The 20959-nt window shown below is 45.0% G+C and overlaps 1 protein-coding gene across 4 annotated transcripts in view; it reads right to left on the reverse strand.

Annotated features, from left to right (window-relative positions):
- UBR4 (ubiquitin protein ligase E3 component n-recognin 4) overlaps nt 1–20959 on the reverse strand; it is a 118452-nt gene that overhangs the window by 27618 nt on the left and 69875 nt on the right. For all 4 annotated transcript variants that reach the window (XM_048824691.2, XM_048824688.2, XM_048824689.2 and 1 more), the window contains 23 exons: nt 20535–20771; nt 19033–19201; nt 18110–18254; nt 17228–17313; nt 16898–16985; nt 16560–16753; nt 14982–15221; nt 14485–14623; nt 13852–13977; nt 13148–13276; nt 12103–12446; nt 11214–11304; nt 10723–10807; nt 10197–10324; nt 9267–9396; nt 7761–7918; nt 6557–6666; nt 5320–5461; nt 4262–4343; nt 3514–3687; nt 2825–2946; nt 2199–2396; nt 1990–2070 (listed from right to left, as the gene is read on the reverse strand). In XM_048824691.2, the coding sequence (XP_048680648.1) occupies nt 1990–2070; nt 2199–2396; nt 2825–2946; nt 3514–3687; nt 4262–4343; nt 5320–5461; nt 6557–6666; nt 7761–7918; nt 9267–9396; nt 10197–10324; nt 10723–10807; nt 11214–11304; nt 12103–12446; nt 13148–13276; nt 13852–13977; nt 14485–14623; nt 14982–15221; nt 16560–16753; nt 16898–16985; nt 17228–17313; nt 18110–18254; nt 19033–19201; nt 20535–20771 (3398 nt within the window). The remainder of the gene's footprint in view (nt 1–1989; nt 2071–2198; nt 2397–2824; nt 2947–3513; nt 3688–4261; nt 4344–5319; nt 5462–6556; nt 6667–7760; nt 7919–9266; nt 9397–10196; nt 10325–10722; nt 10808–11213; nt 11305–12102; nt 12447–13147; nt 13277–13851; nt 13978–14484; nt 14624–14981; nt 15222–16559; nt 16754–16897; nt 16986–17227; nt 17314–18109; nt 18255–19032; nt 19202–20534; nt 20772–20959) is intronic.

Below are 20959 nucleotides of genomic sequence, written 5' to 3' on the forward strand. Positions count from 1 at the left end.
ACATACCCTAAATTGGATGGGGTGTTGCTCAATAAAACAGGGAGAAAGACAGGCTAATTAGACGGGTGCTTTTAAACAGACAAGTCTCCCAGCAATGGGAAATGAAGGAGAAAAGAGTAAATGGCATTTTGATGAGCTTTAAGTAAAACAGGGTATTAGGAAGTGTGCAAACACAGTAAAGGACTAGCTGCCCTCTTCCTGTGGGAAGGGGGTCAGGTAGCAGGATGCATTTCCAGCCAGAAACACTGGCTGAGCGTGTATCACTGAACTTATCGTTTTAACACTATAGGTCTGAATACAAAGCAGAAAAACTCCCATAGCTTTGGGAACAGGAGACCTTCAGAGAAAAAACCTGTCAGAGAGCACACTAAGCCTAATGTGGAATAAGCAGTGCTTAATGTCATAGCAAATACATAAGCACCGGGAAAGCCCTGGGGGAAGATCTGCTCAAAGGCCATGCTAGAGACCAGCAATTAACACCACAGGGGCCCTGGTAAAATGGCAGATGAACAAAAAAAAGCTAGAGAGAGACAAGAGAAACAAAACAGGCCTGAGGTTAGCTTCTTGTGAGCCTGTCTATTTCCTAGGGAACTCAAGATGGAGCTCCAGAAGTGCTTTGGAGCGATGCACACAAAGGAAGACAGATGAAAGCTGTTAGTGACAGTAATGCTGAACAAACTCAGCCTTTCACATCCAGCAGTGCATCCTGGGAAAGCAATACACTGGCTACAGAAGAACATCTCACACAAACACTACTTCCAAATGCTGAATACATAAAAGAGGTCTGAGGGGAGCACATGGACTATTCAGCCTTGCTTTTTTTGGCAGCTCACATGCACCATGGAAGACCAGAACTCATTTCCCCATCCACAGCGCTGCTTGTTAATGGAAAAAGGTGACCATCAACTAGCTTCAAGCTTCATTTTGCACCACAAAGATTTTAACTCACAAGCTTGATCAGAGGTGCTGCCCCAAACGAACAGCACTACACTCCATATGAGGCATTGGTATTATTTCAAAGCAAACAGAATTTATTTGAATCTGCCTCAGCAGCGCTGTGAAATGAAACACTGAGATAGTGCCTGAGAACCAGAAAGTGAAAATGACCAAGTCACGTTTTCTTGTCCAAGGTGAGCAAAATGCAAAGAGTAAACTGTGCATAAACAAGAAATGTAAAATAAGATTTAAAAAATTCAGTCAGCCTTAATAATCTCCAGTGCTATTAGCAGGAACGGTAAGGCACACATTTTCTGCATGCAAGATGTACACCTACAGCTTCCTTTTTAGTGCTATCCACTAAACTAAACCCTCACAAACAAGGCAGACACCTCTTGACAGGTGCCCAAGGTATCACAGTAGGCTGACTGCAGAGTGGAAATAGAACAGAGAACAAACTCCTCCCTGCTGTGACAGCTTGGGCAAGTCCCTTAAACTCGTGGTCTTTTTCTGCAGAAGTAAAATGGGGCAATACCTACCATCACCTCAAAGACAAATTGTGAGGATTAATGTCTTAATTTCTTGGAGATCCTTAAATGAAAGGCACTACAAAGTAGTACAAAATACTATTGATATCAGATACTTTTTCTGCACAGACATTTTAGGCTGGTCTTTGAAATGCAGAATAATGGAGCAATCTGGTGTCCCAGGCTTAAATATCAAGCTGCCATGTGCAGATGGAGTGTGAAGTGAACCTGGAAAGGCAGTGACATAAAATGCAGCTGTTTCTTAAAGGAAGGGTCAGAAGAGTCCTTGTCGGAGAAGCCAGCTCAGATTTCTGCAAGCGCATAAGTGCAGCACGGTCACTATTCTTAGCTGCGTCAGTATTATGTGCTTCTAAGCCACCAGTATGGCAGGGATGAGTAACAGAAGTGCTTTCCAGTTCCCAAATGAGTGCATGAAGAGATCCTGAGCAACTCGGCACCAGAGACAAAAACTGACCCCATCTGGTATTGTTTTAAAAACACAGAGAAGGGGGCCACAAGCACATACCTCATTGGTGGGGCACCAGACCTTCTTGTAGACCTCAGCCACAGGCAGATCCAAGCTGATGATCTTATTGTTCACCAGAAGCTGAAAGGAGAGAAAAAAAAAAAAATCTGAGCACAAGCTCACACCACACCACTGATGCTGGTCACCAGCCTGCCCAGAAACCTGCCTCCATGTTTCTCAGCATGTGGTCAGCAGCTGTGAATTCTCACCTCCATTCCACTGTCATCCTCCAGGAGAGCCACCAGGTCGCAGTCCTGACAGATTTTGTTCTTGATGTCCCTCATAAGCGGCCCAATGCCAGGCTCATTACTGCTGTAGGGGTTCCCTGGCATCCTTCCCTGCAAGAAATCTTCCTGCTGGGGATCTTTCTCCAGTGTTACAAAGAACTCAGTCACTTCATTTTCTTCCTTAAGAGCAAAAGCAAAGGGAGAGTGGGTGAGGATTTCCCTAAACACGTCTCTCATCCTCATATCAGTTACCAGGATTTTCTCTAAGACAGTAGAATCATTAGCTCCCCCTGCTGTATCTACAGACCTTGGAGGAGACCTGATAATACCAAATCATGTTCAAATTCCTCACTGCACATTAAGGCCAAGCCTCAGGCTTCTCTCCTGTTCAGCAATGGCAAAGGAACCCATCACTGGTATGGGGTCCCAGAATGGGTCCAGCACACTAGTACAATTCTACATTGGTTAATGTCAAACCAAATATCAGTGGAGTCAGCACAGCTTTGGGATCTGTTCTGAAGAAGTGTAAACAACTACTTTGACAAGCTTGTTTCATTCTGAGGACATATACAAGATCTGCAAACGACTGCAGGTGTCTGCTCACTTACAGGATAGATAATACTGCAAAGTCTCTCAAAGATGAAGACAGGAGTCCTGTAGTCATCAAGGCTGTAGCGTTTAGCGGTTTCAATACACACTGCCATAAATGCCTTTGTTTCAGATTCTGTGCCTGCAAAGAGAAGGGGGCATTTCATATTAATCTAATTTTTCAGTGGGCTCCTTTTAGCCCAACATATACACCACCTCCTCTAGCAGTAAGTAGCACACTTCGAGGCTACCTCTCTTCCAAAAAGTATCCGTTTAACATAGCTGGGGAAATTGCTATGGGTTCATGGTAACCAGGAAACTGCTTTGCATGCTAGTGCCACAGGAAAATGATCCTTTCATAACAAAGCACAAAATTCCTGGGAACTAATCAAGGTCTCTTCCAGGCATTTTCTTTAAAATGTCCCTGTGGCCAGGGATGGCCTGGGGCTCTGTTTGCTAAGTTTATTACATGACGAGGTGAGAGAACCACTGACCTACATTAGTGTTTATAATCCCATGGCTAGTATAGATCATGCCATAGTTTTGAAATGTTGTACAATGTGCTTTAAAACCAACATGAAGTGGTGGCCAAAGTCATGAAAATCCCTGTTGTGGGGTCCTTGAAGTTGTTCCTTTGTGGGGCTGCACTACAGGTCTTGTCTTCTCAGGTAACCTATAGTCAGAATTCCTGGGACCCAGTTGGCTCTACCTGTTGTCATATCCTCCAGCATCTCCAGCAGCATGTCCTGGGTCTCATCAATCAGCTTTGTTCTCTGCACTACCAGCTTCCTCAGGCAGAGATAGCCATTCAGGACTGTGCCCACCAGACGGCTCTTGAAGTGTCGTTTGATGGACTCCACTTCCACAAAGGAAGAGAGAAGCCCTACGAAAACAGGAGAGATTCAGGAACCATGGGACTCTATTTGCTTTGTGAGCTATGAATTACACATGGCCAGTAAATCTAGAACTATCCTGAGAAGGGAACAAGAAAATGAAATGGCCTGCAGTGACTCCTGGTGTCCAGTCTGTTATTTAGGAGTATGTCGGGTAAGACAGACAAAAGATTTCAGGTGAAAAGGGCCCATTTTTGGGATGGGGATGGCTCGTCTGCTACACCAAATGTGATCAGAGAAGAGGAGAGGGATGGGAGCAATCAATCTCCCAAGTGTGGGGCTTATAACTTCCTCACCGAACTCCACTTGTGGGATTGGGGGCTCTTTTCTCCAGCCTAGGGAGTGTGTCTGAGGAGGGACTGGCAGTGCCACGGTCGCTCTTTTCTCCTGGCCTCTTATGTTTTCGCCAGCTCTGATGATATGCAGGTGAATGACTTTACTAACCTTACACCTACCGTTGGGGGACGGTTTGGAATGCTGCTACATGCTTTTGAAATGCAGTGAACCATGCTGCAGATCTTAATATGTGACCATTACATGGGGGTGGAGGGTGCAACTAGGTACCTGTGAGGCTCTTCAAGGCATATCCCTGCTGCAGGTCAGTGCTGAGTGTGGCTTCCTCCAGGGCAAGTAAACGAGCTATTTCCTAAAAATAACATAAGTACATGACAAAGCAGCAAAGCAAACTACCAGTGCCAGGAATGACTGGCTGATCAGTGCTCAGCAAACTCCAAGCAAAAGCACCGTGTTGCTAATGGACCCAGTAGAGGACTGGGGCTGGCTATGTAAAAGCCAGAACTGCAGAACAAAGTAAGACGACAATCTGTCCACTGGTGCCCAAGCTGTATTCCGATTCTCTTCCACTTACTCATCTCGTTTCTATTACCCATCTCTCTGTTGGTCAACCATCGCACATGCTGTGCTGGCATTGTTCATTACGAATGATGTGATGTCAGGATGCACCTGGTATGTTCCATTGCACACCAGGGGTACTGTACATAACTGTGATTGTAACATTTTATTCACCCTCTTCAGGTTCCAGCAGGGTTTGCTATGGTCTAGGATTGGATTTCACTGTAAAACTTGAGTATCAGGGGGCTGCTGAAACCCAACGACTTGAAAACTGTAACATAAAAACAATCCCTCCAAACAGCCCATAATTCATTCTGGAGGAACTGGAGCAGACCTAATCCTCCTGCTCTGCGGTCACTATTTGCTCTTTGAGCCCGCTCAGTCCATCAGCCAGGACATGGTATTTTGGCACAGAGCTGCTGCCAAGTCAATGTACCAGACATTTTTGCTCCTTGGCACAGTTGCCTGTGGAGTACTGAAGTAAAGGGAAGTGGCCGGCTCATCTCGAGGCACGGAGCAGCTGGGGTTAAGAGTACAATAGCCATTTCTGCCCATAGTGATAGGCGTCAGCTCAGAAATACCAACCTTATACAACTGATCCCATGGGGAAGAAAGAGAAATTCAGAATTGTGCACAAAACCAAACGGATGCAGCTCTCAGAGTGCAGAAATCAGGTGAGGAGACCGACATTGTGGGGCTTGAGGGGAGCTGCAAGGTTGGCAGAAGCTTCCTTGTGCTATTTACTTTGCTTCCGTCTTACAGATCCGTACCTTAGTGATGAGGTTGCCGACGTAGGGCAGAACGCCTCTTGCTGCCAGGTAGACCTTCCAATGTGCGGGCTTGATGAGTTTCTGATACAAAGCTAGGTACTCGGCAGCACACTCTCCAGCAATGCTCAGCTCATCCAAGTAGCTAACACAGGGAAACAGAAGTTAACTGCTTCCTAGTGACAAGAAGCACTCAGAACTTAAGGATGGTATGAAAAGCTGGGAAATAGCTATAATTGTTTTTATAAATATGGTGCATGCCTCTGTGCGTTTATGATGGATTACTTGTTATGGAGTTAGATCAAACGGGGTTGTTAAAGGAAACAAATACGAAAGGTAAAATAATGGCCTAGATAAGGAGCACCCCAATAAATACTCCAAACAATAGCCCAGGTTTATAGCTGTGAAGAAACGACTCCTCAACTCCAACCCTGGTGACAGAGCTGTTTTGCCAAGGCTGGGAAGAGAGAGGTCAAACCATTAGAGGACCAGAAAAGATGGGTGCTTGAGTGGACAGAGAGTGTCAGTGGAAGCTGACAGGCTGGCAATGGAGAACACAGAGACCATGCTCTGCGCAGGACGGTCTGTTTCTCCCAGAGATGCGGGTGAGCTGAGGGAAACTTACAACACCTGGCAAGGATTGATTACGGCATAAGACTCTTATTGATTTTACCCATTGCCCTGTGCACATTGTACCTCTGGGGGAATGAACAAATAATGCTTTGTTTTGAAGACTGTTTGAGTCATTTTAATCAACGTGCTGGTCACAGACCCTAGGAATGAAAGGGCTTACAGGTGTCCAAAGCAGCTGAGCTAGTCACATTAACATGGATGGGGAATGGTCCAGAGGATCCAGATGGAGAGTGGCTGGTCTATGTGGTTCCACCCAGAGTGAGGATCAGGAAGCTAGGCCTGTCACCTAAGGGGTGCAGCACTTGAGAGGAACTGAAAGGGATCTCAGGCATGGTTCACCTTGTAACTGTGATAGATGGTAAGGAAACAAGGTAGGAGAAGAGCTGTAAGGAACCTGCCTTTCCCCATTTGTGCTTTTTCTGCCCAATACCAGTTCTATCAGTGTTAAGTGCTGCTCCTGTAAAGCAGTAAATGCCCAGAGGAGCCATACTCTAGGGATTGTGGGGAGAACTCTTAAAGGAGTGATGGGCAAGTTCTAGTGGGGATCAGAGAAATCAAATTATGTGATTCACTCTGGTGCTACAAAGCTAAGCACCTTGTGAGATACCTGGTAAGGAGATCGAGGACCTGCTGCTTCCGGCTGGGGATGGTAGCCAGAGCTTCCACAATAGTGCAAGCAGCCTGCCTGGCAGCTTGGGTTGCAGGAGTAAACAGTACCTAAGGTGGGGAAATTAAAACACATGATGTCATTGGATGCGGATAGGTAAACTAGTGACAGTCACTAAAATGAGACCAACACGGGGGCAACTGATGGCCTAGCAGTAGTGTTCTGTATTGCCATGCCAGAGACCTAGGGATTGTCTACATGAACACTTACTTTGCAGCAAATGGGGGTGTGAAAATCTACCCTGTTTCAAAGCAGGGTAGATCAAAGCGCACTAGAGAACTTTTGGTGCGTGGCAGCAGCATCCACATGGACACTTACTGTGTAGCAGGCTAGTAAAGAATAGATTTATACCCAAGCTTGCTGGGAACAAAGCGTTTTGCAGACAAGCCTTTAGATTTGATTTGAATCTTTCTTGCTCCACAATTTGGTGAGGTGTGAAAATCACTGTAGGCAGAATGCTAAGCCACACAGAACTAACAGAGAAATTGAACGACCTTGCACTGTTCAATGCCAGCCCGTACAGCTGAGTAAGGAGTAGTGCTGATGTGTTCTGTGCAGGACTCTTGAAACAAATGGTAACCAAAATGTAGTGATTGGACAGGAAAAAGTCAGTGGTGATCACAAGGTCACTCAAAGGTCCAGAGAGTTTTATAAGAAGGCAGGAAGCTGGGAGTTCTGTTTTAAAATGGGATTTTCATGGACCCAGCCCTAAGGGAGGTTTTGTCAGTCAGTCAGTAGGGCCTCTACAAGTCTGCAGGGGTACAAATACCATCCCACTCTTTCAGTCAGCAGGAAGGGCAATGCAGAGACCTTGTCCTGCCCCAGCTCCAACTGCTTCCTGCCCTTCCTGGTCATTCCTGAAAGCTTTCCACCAATCTCAACCTGCTATAAAGAAGTCCTTAAAGGGGCAACCCCTCTTTTCTTCCAACTATCTGACGACCCACTCGCATAAAGGTTGCAGTGGGCACAGTGTCTCCAAACCACAGCTACTTTGACACCTCATGGTTTGCTTGCAAAGCAAATGTACGAAGAGACACTACCAATAACCAGTTGTAGAGCTGCGAGATAAAAACCATGAATGATTAAGAAGTTAACACATGCTACAATTCTTGGGTTGTGCACTGGATGTCTCCAGGATGTTTACCTGTCGCAACCAGTTGTTATGTCCCAGTTTGAGATCCAGAGGGCAGGTTCTCTTCCCATGTCGGCTCATGAACTGTTTCCATTTCCAAACATACTTTTCTGACAAGTAGAGCTGGCGAAGCTCAGTTCTGCTAGGAGCTTTCCCATTGGCTTCTGTACCTAAAATATCAACACAGCTTAAGGGAACTGCCAGCTGCCTTTCCCTATGAACCCTATGTGCAGAGGAGCTTAAAGAGTTCCCTTGTCCTGTGAATACAACACCCTGCTTTGAGGAAATAGAGGATTCCATGTAGTTATATTTCTTTTTCATGCTGAAACCATCCAAACCCCTCTAGGGGGGGAGGGATAGCTCAGTGGTTTGAGCACTGGCCTGCTAAACCCAGGGTTGTGAGTTCAATCCTTGAGGGGGCCATTTAGGGATTTGGGGCAAAAATTGGGAATTGGTCCTGCTTTGAGCAGGGGGTTGGACTAGATGACCTCCTGAGGTCCCTTCCAACCCTGATATTCTATGATTCTATGATTCTAGGAGCCCCGGGAATCCTCCTGTGCTCCCTTCTGCTGCCATTTTCAATCCTCCACTGGGCCAACCTTTCTTCTGGCCAAAAAATGCAACACATGACTTCCTTGGGAACTCATCAGTACTGCTCTCGAGTTGGCTGTGAGGATTTTTGCAGGACTTCCCTCCTGATGTTCCCAGAGAATAGCCCCACTGCCACGGCAGGTCTGAAGGAATCCAGAACTCCAATTCCTCTCATGCGACTGCAATGTGCTGATACCATGGCACAGAGTTGGCCCTTTGTGTAAGTACCCAAGTTGCCATCAATGTATTATTTCTATAGCACCATAGGTGTGCATAGCACTTTATACCCAAATCACCAAGAGGCATGAATCCTCCAAGTGAGAGTAAAGAAGATCCATACACTAGGTGAGTCCTGCATATTATAATCATACTGTACATTGATAATCACATTGGTAAACTGGGAACCGCTCACCCCATGAGCCTTGAGGTTTTGTAATTTATATTACGAAGAGGTGGAGTTTTCAAAAATTAATGATGCACAGACAATTATTCATCACAACAGCCCTATAAGGGAGGTGGTATCATTTGATAGAAGGCCTGCTGAAGTAAAGAGAGATTAAGTGCATTGCCCAAGGCCACGAAGTAAGTCAGTGGCAGTGCCTGAAGTAGAATTCAGTTCTGGGGGCCCAGCCCTGTATTCCCACCATTAGACCATACTGCCTCCAATGTCTGATTTTATTCCAAGAATTCTCCAGTTACTATTGAGGTGCTGCTAGGCCTGTGGCTCGGAGACTGCAGCGCTGAGTCTGACCGTTCTGCAGCTGACGTAGAAGTGCAAAGATTATATTAGTTGCAACAAGAGGGAAGGAGACAGGAAGCAGTTCTAGGACCCGCTAACTAGGTCATCACTCAATCTGGCCACATACAAATGTTCTTTGCACAATCTCACTCCATTTAGAAAAGATAAGTAAAAGGACAGGACTCTACCTCTAGCAGGGAGGCACTTTTTCCAGGCCTCATATGATGCTTTGGGGTCCCTCTTGAGCCAGAGCTGAGCCTGAGCATGGATCTCATTGCTGTAAGGTTTAACAGTGGTGAGAGCATCGACAGGGATGTCCTAGGAAGCAAAGGGAAAGCCTCAAGTCTGTGACAGCCTCAAAAAGCAAATTTTGTTCCCCTGAGACAAACTATTCCTGTGGCAGAACAATAAGGCATGCCTGCACAATGGATAGGTAAACACAGTTCTCCACAGGAGGAGAGGCAACTAGACCAGCAAGGTTTGTGTTCTATGTAATCAGAACACGAGTTTCAATTATGTAAGATTAGCCCACTTTACTTCAGTGCAAATGATACTGAGCTATCCGTGTACATCCCCCGCTTTATACCCATGACACTGATGACCTATCATTTAAATGGGGATGCTTTATTCTAATGTAAAAGGTTGATACTGTTATGGAGTTCCATATTCCATGTCTGACATCGGACAATCCAAGTCAGACACCAGGGTCAAGACACACGCTCCAGTTGTGAATGGATCACACAGAGAAGTTGATCAATATTTCATCAAAATTTACAGCTCTACATTTACAAATTTTCAGTTGAGATAAAAATCAATAGATGTATTTGCTTCAAAAAAGCTAGGTAAAGTCCTGTAAGAACCTTTATAAAGTAACACAGTAATTGCCTTGAGGGCCCTCTTCCTATGCATCTTAAAGCTGTGCAGGAGAAAGTGGAGAGATCCTTAGATATATCCACCCGTCAGTGGATTCCAATGCATGTGGTCTTGAGCTTCTAGAGCAGCAGTGACCAGGAACAGGAAACCCGTACATATGGTACTTTTTCCTCTGACACACACTACTGTGTCTCAGATTTCAGTCAGCTGTCTCTTTGCTCAGTCCGAAGTATCAAGGGAGGTACCTTGTTTTTCTTGCTGGTTGGAGCAGGTGGTTTGATCAGTTTTTGTAGAATTCGCAGACACATTAGGGTGATGTTCTCAACAACTACGGGAGTTTTAATGTTCACTGCCATCAAGAAGAGGCTGAGAGCTGAAAGGAGGACACAGAGATTTAATGCCATTAACGAGTATGCAGTAAGGCTAAGAAAATCCCTGGAAGAGGTACTACTGCCATACACACAAATCAAGAGAGTCTTCAACAGAAGGCAAGATCTCATATCCTTCGGTTGATCTATCACGTTCTCATGGAGAGAAACTTGCCCGTGATAGGAAAAAGATCCCACTTCCTTTCTCCTCTAGGTCTACTCCCTCCATGTTCTCCTCCCCGCATTCCTATCGTATATCCTGCCCCCATAAAGCCCACAGCTGACTCCTCCACTATTGACCCCAGTTACCAACTCATCTGTGCTAGGATTACTACACTGTATTTCACAGACATCTAACTCATGCTTTTTACATTAAACTCTCTCGTTAGTTGTTTGAACTTACCACAGCGCAGTCGCAGCTCCCAGCAGCTATCTTCCTTCGAGATGGAGTCCGTCAGCAGCAACATTTCATACTGGAGGCTGCTAGCCTGCAACAGAAAAACGTACCAAGCTTTACGAAGGCTCGGGGACAGAGTACAGTCCTTGCTGCCTCTTCAGTATCTGGAGGCTGCGGGGGTTCGAGGTACATTAATTCCGGTGATCTCAACTCAAAACCTCTATGTGAGATGACTGGCAACCTGTCTGAGAGAGGCCCAGGACAGAGTGCTAAAAGGACAGATGCATTGGCAGTGCTGTGTGAGGAAGCTAGCCCACCATGATGTCGCGTTGTGCTTGACTCCAGCCCGTGCTATTATAGTGCTTACCAAGACAGAAACGCCCTCTTGACTATGGATTGATTGGGAACACCGCTTTACAGAAATCAATTATTAGAATCAAAAGGCCACTGGAGAGGGGTAGGGGAGAGAGAAATAGTAAAATGCTGGAGTTCCTCACCAGATCAGGGTTAGCCCAGTGTCCTTTCAGAGCTGCAGAAACCTTCCCGATGATTAGGTCATTCATTTGTTGTGTGGCCTCTGGATTGTCTCTGATTTCAGAAGCAAAGTAAAATACTATTAAACACTGCTTGCAGACATTTCTCAGATGTACAAAGCGCCATGTCAGTCTGGTTCATCTAAAACGTAGAGCAAGCCCGTCCAACCAGCACTTTTCTGACGTAAGACCACAACTTGATAAATGAACTTCTACAGAGGAGGAAACTGAGGCACAGACATACTAATGTCAATTTTCAAAAGTAATTTATTTAGGATGCAAAAACTTGGGAGACCCTGTGCCCGATTTTCTGAAGCGTTGACCATCCAAAACTCCTGCTGAAACACTGAGCACCTTCTAAAAACCACGTTTAGGCTGTCTCAAACTGAGCCACTCGAAACCTGCGGCTACTATAGAAAATGTTGACCTACAGAAAGTCAATGCAAATGGCAGAAAGAGTTCAGGATGTCCAACTCCCATTCCACTAAAACCACTAGAAACCATCTTATTCCAAGTAGGAGTATGTATGACCACCACAAGTACAGAGCTCCCCAGAGCTCAGCACTTCAACACAGAAATGTTTGTTTGAAGTGGAGTGCTTACGGAAAAGCTTGACCTGATGTGCAAGCCCTAAATCCTTTACAATGCCAATATGTGCTCAAAGTGATCCACAGTTAACATTGCAGTGGGACAGCTCAACTGGTCTTTGGGGGAAACTGGGGTAACTAAAGCAGGTCTCAGTGTCATTAGTTATATGGCTACCTCCAACGATTTTCCATTTGTGAATCTACCTCACTAAAACCAGAACCAACAGCTACGAACCATCCTAAGTAGATGCAGAGCTGAGTCTAACCTGGTGAGAAGGCACATGAGCTGACGGACCTCCTCCCGCATGGCGGCTGCGCCCCGGCGCAAGTTGTAATCGAACAGCTCTCGCACCAGGCCCTGGGACACAAGAATGTGCCTGATGGCAGAGTTGGTTGCCAGGGCCCGGAGCAGCGTTATGCAGTGTTCCGTGACGGCTGAGGCACAGCCATAGCATTTCGTTGAAGATGTGTGGCCACAGCCTAAGACCGACAAAGCACGATACTGGCTGGCAGTAAATGTAGGCTGGACCGTGGTTCGGGAGGATTTGGTTGCTGCCTCTCTCTGCTGGAGATCATATTCCAGGAGCTCCTTTCTAGACGCAAAAACTTTCTGTAAACACACACAAAAAAAAGGAGAAATTAAACCTGCGCAGGATTTAACCCCTCCTAACCCAGGGGACATTTGATGTTCGTAAACTAACTTTGCCATGTCATATTTCAATGGAACCAAATGCAAAATGGTGGAAAAAGAGGAGAAGCACATCATCATGATCCCTGAATGTATCCAGGTGTCAGGCTGTGGGGGCACTTTATAGGTTTCATACAGAGCCATTTTTATCCAAAGATCTTCACATACTTCAAAATGAGTAATTTATAAACCTTACCCCACACTTACGAGGTAGGTAATTTTTATCCTCATCTTATAGAAGGGGAAAACAGAGAGGCAAAGTGACCTGGACAAAGTCACCACACATCTGTGGCAGAACTCGCAAGACAACTGAGGAACCCTGACTCCCAGGCACCTCCTCTAACCAGTAGACAATGCTCTCCCCATTACATGCTTTATGTTGTTTAAGGGTTTGGTCCGCAGAGCCTGAGAATTAACAGCTGCCATAGCATTTAGTGAAGGTAGCTCATGAGTTTACTGAAAATCTAGCTGCTACATTTCTTCTGCAGTGCAGCCCTTATTGTTCCTACAGGGGGTCAATTTAGAACAGCCACAGCTCGCTTTGCATTTTTTATATAAATTGTCTGAAGCAATTTAGGACACTGGGTTGCCCATATTCACAACAAAGTGAATATTCGTAATACCTGAATGATCTTGGAGAGTTCATCAAACGAATTCTTGCAGTCACCACAGTACTCCTGCGCTAACTGTAGTATGTACCTGTTCACACTAGCTGAGGAGGAGCTGATCCCGCCACTGCTACCAGAGTCCTCCTGAAACACGGGGAGCAGGGGAAAATAACCAGCAAGTGTACAGCAACAAGTAGTCACACGGGAGGACTACACAAACATTAAGATTTCTGCTACGAAAACCTGCTTGAGAGGAGAAGCCTCTTTGCCATTCTCTGCAGAAACTTCGTAACATACTAGTCAGGCAAAAGGAAGATTCTTCAAAACAGGCAAGGCTAAACACACACAATTACACACTCTGGGAAATACCAGAGAGACTCATGTACCTGTAGACCACATACTACAGTACTGGCTAATTTATCGACATGCAACTGGCTTGACAAGCTGCTTCATGTATGCCTGGAGTGTGAAACCAGAATGACAGTTTTAGTTATAGAAGAGGATGGGTTAGATAAAGGCAGTCTAAGAGCAAAGCCTATGGATTCACAGGACTCGCTCTAGCCCTAGCAAAAACACATTCACTTCATTCCCTTCCATCACAATCCTGACTGAGAAAATGCTGCTTTCTGGTAAGCCGCATTAAGGCCAGTGTCTTATTCAGCCTGGTCTTGGCTAAGCTCACTTGTGCCGTATTCTGGGATTTGTCTCTCTCACATTACCTGTGGCTTTTCGGGAGCAGCCTCGTTTACTTTACACAGCAGGTTTTCCAGCTGCGGTCGGTGTCCCATCAGCTGATGATACACTCTGTCAGCCTTATCCAGAAGAGTGTTGATATTTGTTACTGCCTTAGAAGAAAGAAAGAAAAAAAAATTGATGTCACTTGCATTCAGAGAAGATTTTTATTCCACTTTTAAATAGTGGAACACCCGCCAGCAGAAACAGCTGTTGATTCGTCCATTATTTCTGCCTCAGTGTCTCTTAGTGAGAAGCAGTGCTATGTACAAAGCTTTCGGTATATGGGCTCCTGGAAGTCATCATGGCCACAAGTCAGAGCCCTAAGTGCACAACATCTAGACAGACTACCTTAATTTGTGCATGTGGAAGACAGTATAGAAACAGGAAGGGGATCCTGTACAAGGCTCAGTGCCAAAGCAAATTTACCTCCATGATCAATGCCACGTTCTGCATTAGCCACTAAAGAGTGACATAAGGTACTCCCCCCTCCCTTCCAGGCACCAAGCAAACTGCCTCCGTAACACTCCCTGTTGGGATACCACCTCTGACGTCACTAGATTGTTGGCATGTCTAAGGGATACTGTGTTTTGTTACGAAACTACTTGTACTAGTCTCACCTTCTTCCGATCCTCTTCATTTTCTATTGGATCCACTGCACAGCAAGGCTTGGCATACAGCATGAAGTCAAAGCGAGCATATTTACAGAACCCACAGGCATTGCAGAGGAATGGATCCTTCTCATCATAATTAATGGATCTGAAAAGCAAACCAGAAGAGTTAAAGGGGGGCAATAAAACCGTCTTATTGGGGGGGAGTGTGAATGACAGTGGGGAAAGCTTTAACTTGTGTGCGCACGCACGCACTCTCGCACAAATGAGATGGATGGGCATTAAAACACCCAAGCTGCCACAATACCCATTGGTAGCCTCTCAAATACCTGACTACTTCAAGCACATTCGGTGCATTTTAACAACAAAATTTTGTCTTCATGTCCTGCTGTAAGATAGCGTAGTGTGGCTGTGAGCTGTTATGTGTCTGCCATATTTCTATACTGTAGGTCAAAGCATTTCAGTAGATATACCAACAGGATCCCTCTAAAGAAATATAGGCCCACCTGCATTTGTGACACTGGTACACATTCTCGCCACAGTTCCCACACACCCCAGGGTTGGCTGGGACAGATGCGCTGCACCGAGGGCACTGCAGGGTTTCTGTGGAGGCCTGGTAATTCTCATAGAAATCTGCAAATTCAATCATCAAGTTTGAAGCCACAATGGGCAGCGGCAAATCAATCTTCACCTCTGTCTGGCCTGGGGTCAGCTGTACCTTTTTGGCTTTGTGCCAACGGGCAGGCCTGGGAAGGAGAGGAAGAAACATTCATTTAACAGAACAGTAACCTCCCACCCACGCACACAGAAGCCAAACAACAATCTCAACTCAAAATCAATTTTAATCAGCATGAATGGAGAGCAGTTCTAGGATTCATTTTCTTAGCTTGTATATTGATATGATATGTAGCCAGAAATACACTAAGCCGTTATCCCCTTCATAGCAAGAGACTGTTTAGGATTAAAGAGCTGTTGATGCCTCATGGAAAAAAATAATTGTACAGACATTTTTTACGGACGGATTTTCACCTCTTTATTAGTAAAGACATCAGTAAGAAAAAGAGGATATTTATTTCTAAAGATCTCATCTGCTCCTCCTCCTCATTCCCAACCTGAAATTAGAATCCTCTCTTTGTGACATCATAATCCTCTGCTAGGCAACCACTTGTGATGTCACTGAGGATTAGTAATTCAAATAAGCAGCAGGATAGATAAATTCCTAAACCAAAAAGATCTGATTCTGGCGAGAACGTCTCGAGAAGAAAGAAGAATATAAGCAGAAATGGGCTAGACATGCAGGGGTAACCAAGCCAGATCAGGGGCATTTAGGCATTTTGAATTCCTCAACCAGATCAGGAAATAGAGACTTTCAGCACAGAGGAACTAAAAGATGATTCTCTGTAGGTCAGCTCAAGGACACAATCTTGCTCCAATTTCAGTTTGTAGGACACATCAGGATGCCTGGACAGGGTTAATTTCTACACTCTCAAAGCTGTTATTTTATAGGATGTGCTTAAAACAAGTATTACTATAGGCCAGGGTGAACAAGCTGGTTATCTCAGATTCATCAAGAGACCACTCTGCATCAGTGAGGGCATTCTCAATTCAAAAATCCCAAGGAAAACACAGGGGTAGTTAGTATGCAGCGAGAATCATCTCTCAGTGCACAGCCAGTTTCTTCAATGGGACGCTATCAAACTCTTCAGTAGTGAACAGGATTTTAACCAATTATTCATTATCCTTATTTTCACTTCAGCTTCATTCCCAAACCACATTACATTGTCCTGGGCACAGCGACTTTAATGCCAACAGACTTTCCACTCTGGGATCAAACAGGTACAGGAGTTTTACAACAATGGCCATTGTTGATTCTCTTCTCCCCACCCTCCAAAAGGGACCAGGGAGTTTCAGCAAGTACACATCCTGGTCAGTGTGCCTTAGCTGAGGTGCTGGAAGGTGAAATTAAGTCCTCTAATTCAGGAAAGTGTCATATCCTATGCCAGGAAACAATCAGCACCAAATCAAACTTTATTTTGGCCAAGAAAAATATCCTGACACCACTGCCAAACCCGAGAAGTACATACTTGTTTTTCAGCTCCACTATGGCCTGCACTGTCCTGTTGTTGTAATAGAGGTTGACAGTCCGGACCATTTTGGTCCTTTTCAGATCTCCTATCTTTACTGTCACTTTGCTAATGGTGTGGCTGCCAATCAGCTTCACCACCTGCTGGGTAGTGGTGTAACGTGTGTCCACCTTGATGGAAGACAGCTTGATGTACTGGGAAGAGAAACAAAAGCACTATTAAAATCCTCAGCCAGCACAACCGGATCCCAATGAATGGAGAAACATGGCAATTTACACTGTTATAAAGGCTGGGATCTCTACAGTCTGAAGAGAAGACAAACAGCACTGATCACTTACACAGAACGGCACTTCTGGATTGTTGCAGACAAGACAAGGATCGCTCTCCAAATAATAGCCGTCAAATTCCACCAGGCCAGACAGCGTGCTGGATAGAGAAAACATTAAAAAGAGCTGTACTTTAGCATTCACTCTGCTTTAAATACAAGTCATTCAGAGAAGAACAACAGATTTTATTTGACCATTTTCTTAAGAACAGCTGCAGCACGTCTGTGATTTCAGCTGAGGCCCTCCCCCACCACTGGTTTAACAAAAGATGTTTACACTCCCTTGTGGAGTGCAGCTAAAAAGTTCTTGTAATGTACTGGAGGAAAGACAGGAAGAACTCACTTGTAAATGTTGGAATTAGGATGGTTGGTAAGGATGTGGTTTTGGGTCCGGAGGATCTCAACAGCCTTTTGGGAGTATTCCTTCAACTGAAATACAGTTAAACAAGTGAGAGAAGGTGGGGAGGAAATACCTTTTATTGGACCAACATCCGCTGGTGAAGAGATAAGTTAAACAAGTGACTCGGGCAAATATTACTGTCTTTTCTGCAAGTTTATGATTTTTATCAGCACAAAAAAGGACATACAGCCGCCCTCCCCACAGCCTTTTAGTTCCACAGCAGATACATGCTCTATACCCACAAAAAGCAGACTTTCACTGATACTAAAATTAGACTTCTACCGCAGTGATGATGCAACCCTTGGCTAACAAATGAGATTACTTTCAAATGTCTGTGGAATGCTCTCACCTCTTGTGCAGATCAACGCACAATTATCCGAGCATCCCACGATACCACAGGCCCCTGAGAAACCATACCACTTGCCCTTCTTTTAGTTCAACACTAATGACTATAAAATACTTTTTAGGGTTGAAGCAGATTGAAACCTATAAATTAGAGCTGGTTGGGAAATGATTTTCTTCTGTGAAAAATGATGAAAACAAAAGGTTTTTTGTTTTTCTTCAAAGTTTTTCAGATTTTATTGAGAAAATGTTTCAGGTTTTTTTTGTTTTTTTTTTAAGAAAACCCATTTTGGGGGGAAATTAAAATGAAGCTTTGATGAAAATTTAACATAGAAGTTTTCCATCAAAAAACCTTTCAACAGCAGGTATGATCAGCTCGACCATTAAAGTTACTCTTCACCCTTGAAAAGGGACACACATTTAGAAGGGAAAAAAAAGTGGGCGAGAGGCCCTCACTTCAGCTGTTCCAGAATGACACCATACCTTCTTCTCAGTCTGTTGTGTTTTCAGAGAGAAGTATCCCAGGAGATCCACAAACTGGGCAGCCTTCCGTCCATAGGCTGGGAGTTCTGGCCATATTGACCACATGAGATCTAACAGCAGCTCTTGCTGAGACTTGTTAGAGTTCCTGATGGATAAATTACAGATCAGATCAGTTTCTGGAGATTAGTTTGTGTATGCTTTTCATACCCCACTCTCATAGGATTTACCCAGGTGAGAAATATACCGCAGTCAGTCCAGGCTTCTGCAAAGTACACACAACAAAATCACCTATGTTGTTTAATCACCCCTCTTCTCGCCACTGAACTAAGTCTCGCATCCTGCTAAATGGTCCTGTGACAACTAACCACAGAGGAAGCTCAAGGAGTTCAGCCCACTGAATTTTGCCCTATGCATAAATGATATGTGCATCATTTGATAACAATGTTAGTTTGCACCTCTCTAGAGGAAAGAAAGTGATTCTCTCATGAATTCCAAGTTGTACAGAATGGAACAGACAGCCCAGACTCCACACAGTAGAAACAGACCGTTCCCTTTGGGTTATGATCAAAATCCATGGCAGTGAATGAGCCACAAGTGCAGTTAACTGCAAAAATGCTGGAAACAGATCCTCAAGATGATGCTGTCAGCCTGAAGGCTTCAAAACACCTGCTGAATGGGTAACTGAGCACCAAGACTTCAGACAAATAAGCACTTTTTCGCCTGTCCATCTTAGTCTGTAAACTCCTTTGGATAGAGAGTCTATTTTTTGACTTCCATAGTGTTGAACACACTGACAGAACTCAAGTGCTAGAAAGCAGCGATTGACAAGTTTGTGCACTCTAATTCACCACACAATTTTATCTGCTACAAAGGATCCACCTATGAGAAAAACTGTGGCTTTGGATAGGCCCTTTAACACATACCTGTAGATGTGGAGTGCCAGGCAGTGTGCCTGCCACCGCACAGAGGAGGAGTTGGACTCCAGCAAGAAGCAGCGCAGGAACTGAATAAGGGTTTCCTTATCAGCAAATTTATTCAGCTGGTTCACCAGAGCTGTGCAGAGCTGGTCTTCTTGGCTGCCAGAGCTCTCACCTGGAGAACAGCAAATAGCACAAGTCAAAAGAGCACAGGAAACCAGATAGATCGAATGCATCACAAGTCATGGATGGCATGGCAGGAGAGAGAGAGAGAGAGATGCAGACATCCCCGGCTGACAACTGTGTGAACTGTAAGTGTTCATCGACAGCGAACAAGTTTCTGGGTTGGGACGACAGGAGAACCTAAGAGTTACAAAACACCAGAGTTACAAACTGACCAGTCAGTCAAACACACACCCTCATTTGGAACCACAAGTACACAAATCAGGCAGCAGCAGAGACAAAAAACCAAATACAGTACAGTGCTGTGTTAAACGTAAACTATATATAAAGGGAAAGCAACATTCTTCTTCCGCATAGTAAAGTTTCAAAGCTGTATTAAGTCAATGTTCAGACTTTTGAAAGAACAGCCGGAACAATTTGTTCAAAGTTACAGACATTTCAGAGTTATGAACAACCTCCATTCCCCAGGTGTTCGTAACTGAGGTTCTACTGTAGTTCTGAATGCATGTGCCCTCCATCTTTTATTCCAGAAAATGGAAGCTAGCATCTCTGACTAATGAAAGCAGTGAATGTCTGAAAGCCTTGCCAGGGAGTTTTAGAAATGTACTATACTCCCAAGAAGATCCATACCATCAGCTCACCCTGCTGCCAGAATGGATCTCAAAAGGGCTTTCCCTACCACAAGGGAGCCCATGGTGTGGGAGGCTTCCTAGGTAACGATGTGATGCAGATCAGTGGAGTGCTACACAGTGGAGAGTTGGGGGACTTGCAGCTGCAGGTTCAATACTTACAGAAACTTACTTAAAACTTATTTTCCCATGCACACAAGCCAGGAGGTGAGGATAGGCACTAAGAGGGCCCCCCAAATCATTCACTGACCGTGAGTGGGGGAAAGTTTGAGCATAGACACATAGGAGCTGCTGCTTAGGGGCTGAGTGTGCAGTCCCAGTAGCTGCTTCAACTCTCACTACTGCCACTTAGGGAGTTGGTATGGTAAGAATTGTGATATATTATGATCCCCATTAGAACTACAGACCCAGCCAATTTATTAGGCATTTGTGAAGGGCCTGAGAGCTCCTCTGCACTTCAAATTTATTTCAGCACCAGTTTTAAGGAAGCCTGGCTCCATTCCTGACCCATTCCAATAAACATGCAAACTACAACAAAACTGGCCATGTGTCCATAAGTGTTTCTTCTGCTCTGCACACTTGGGGCTCTTGCCAAGAGCCGTGCATGTCTCAAAGCTGGGAAGAAGTGTATTTCTATTACCAGGAGCTCTGCAGAACAGGATAGCGGTACAAATAGACTAACAGCTTGCAGCACACCTTCTCGCTCTTTTTCCTTTTCTTCCTTCTTGCTCTTTTTGGTGGAGGATTTGCTCTGTGTTGCTGGCTGCCCAGTGCCTGCTGGAGCTGATGTAGAAGAGGTGCTAGATGATCCAGAGGATGAAGTCACAGACAGCACTTTACTGCCGCACAAAGCACAGGACAGAAGCTGCAGAAGAACTGGTGAGACTCCCTCATCTACCAGAAAACTGACTTGCAGGAGAAAATAGAGAACAGCTGCAGAGGAAGGAGAGGAAAAAGTTTAATTTGGAATAAAATAAAGTTAAAACCACCCCAAAAGTAGAGCCCTGCAAATCTGTGGGTATCCGCTTTATATCCACAGACCATTTTTGCAGATAGCGCAGATGCAAGGGCTCTGACTGTAAGAGCCAGGAGGGCAGCTGTGAGGAATGTGGAGCGGACCC

Source organism: Caretta caretta, chromosome 18, assembly GCF_965140235.1.
Source record: "Caretta caretta isolate rCarCar2 chromosome 18, rCarCar1.hap1, whole genome shotgun sequence".
In the NCBI taxonomy this organism is placed as follows: domain Eukaryota; kingdom Metazoa; phylum Chordata; order Testudines; family Cheloniidae; genus Caretta; species Caretta caretta.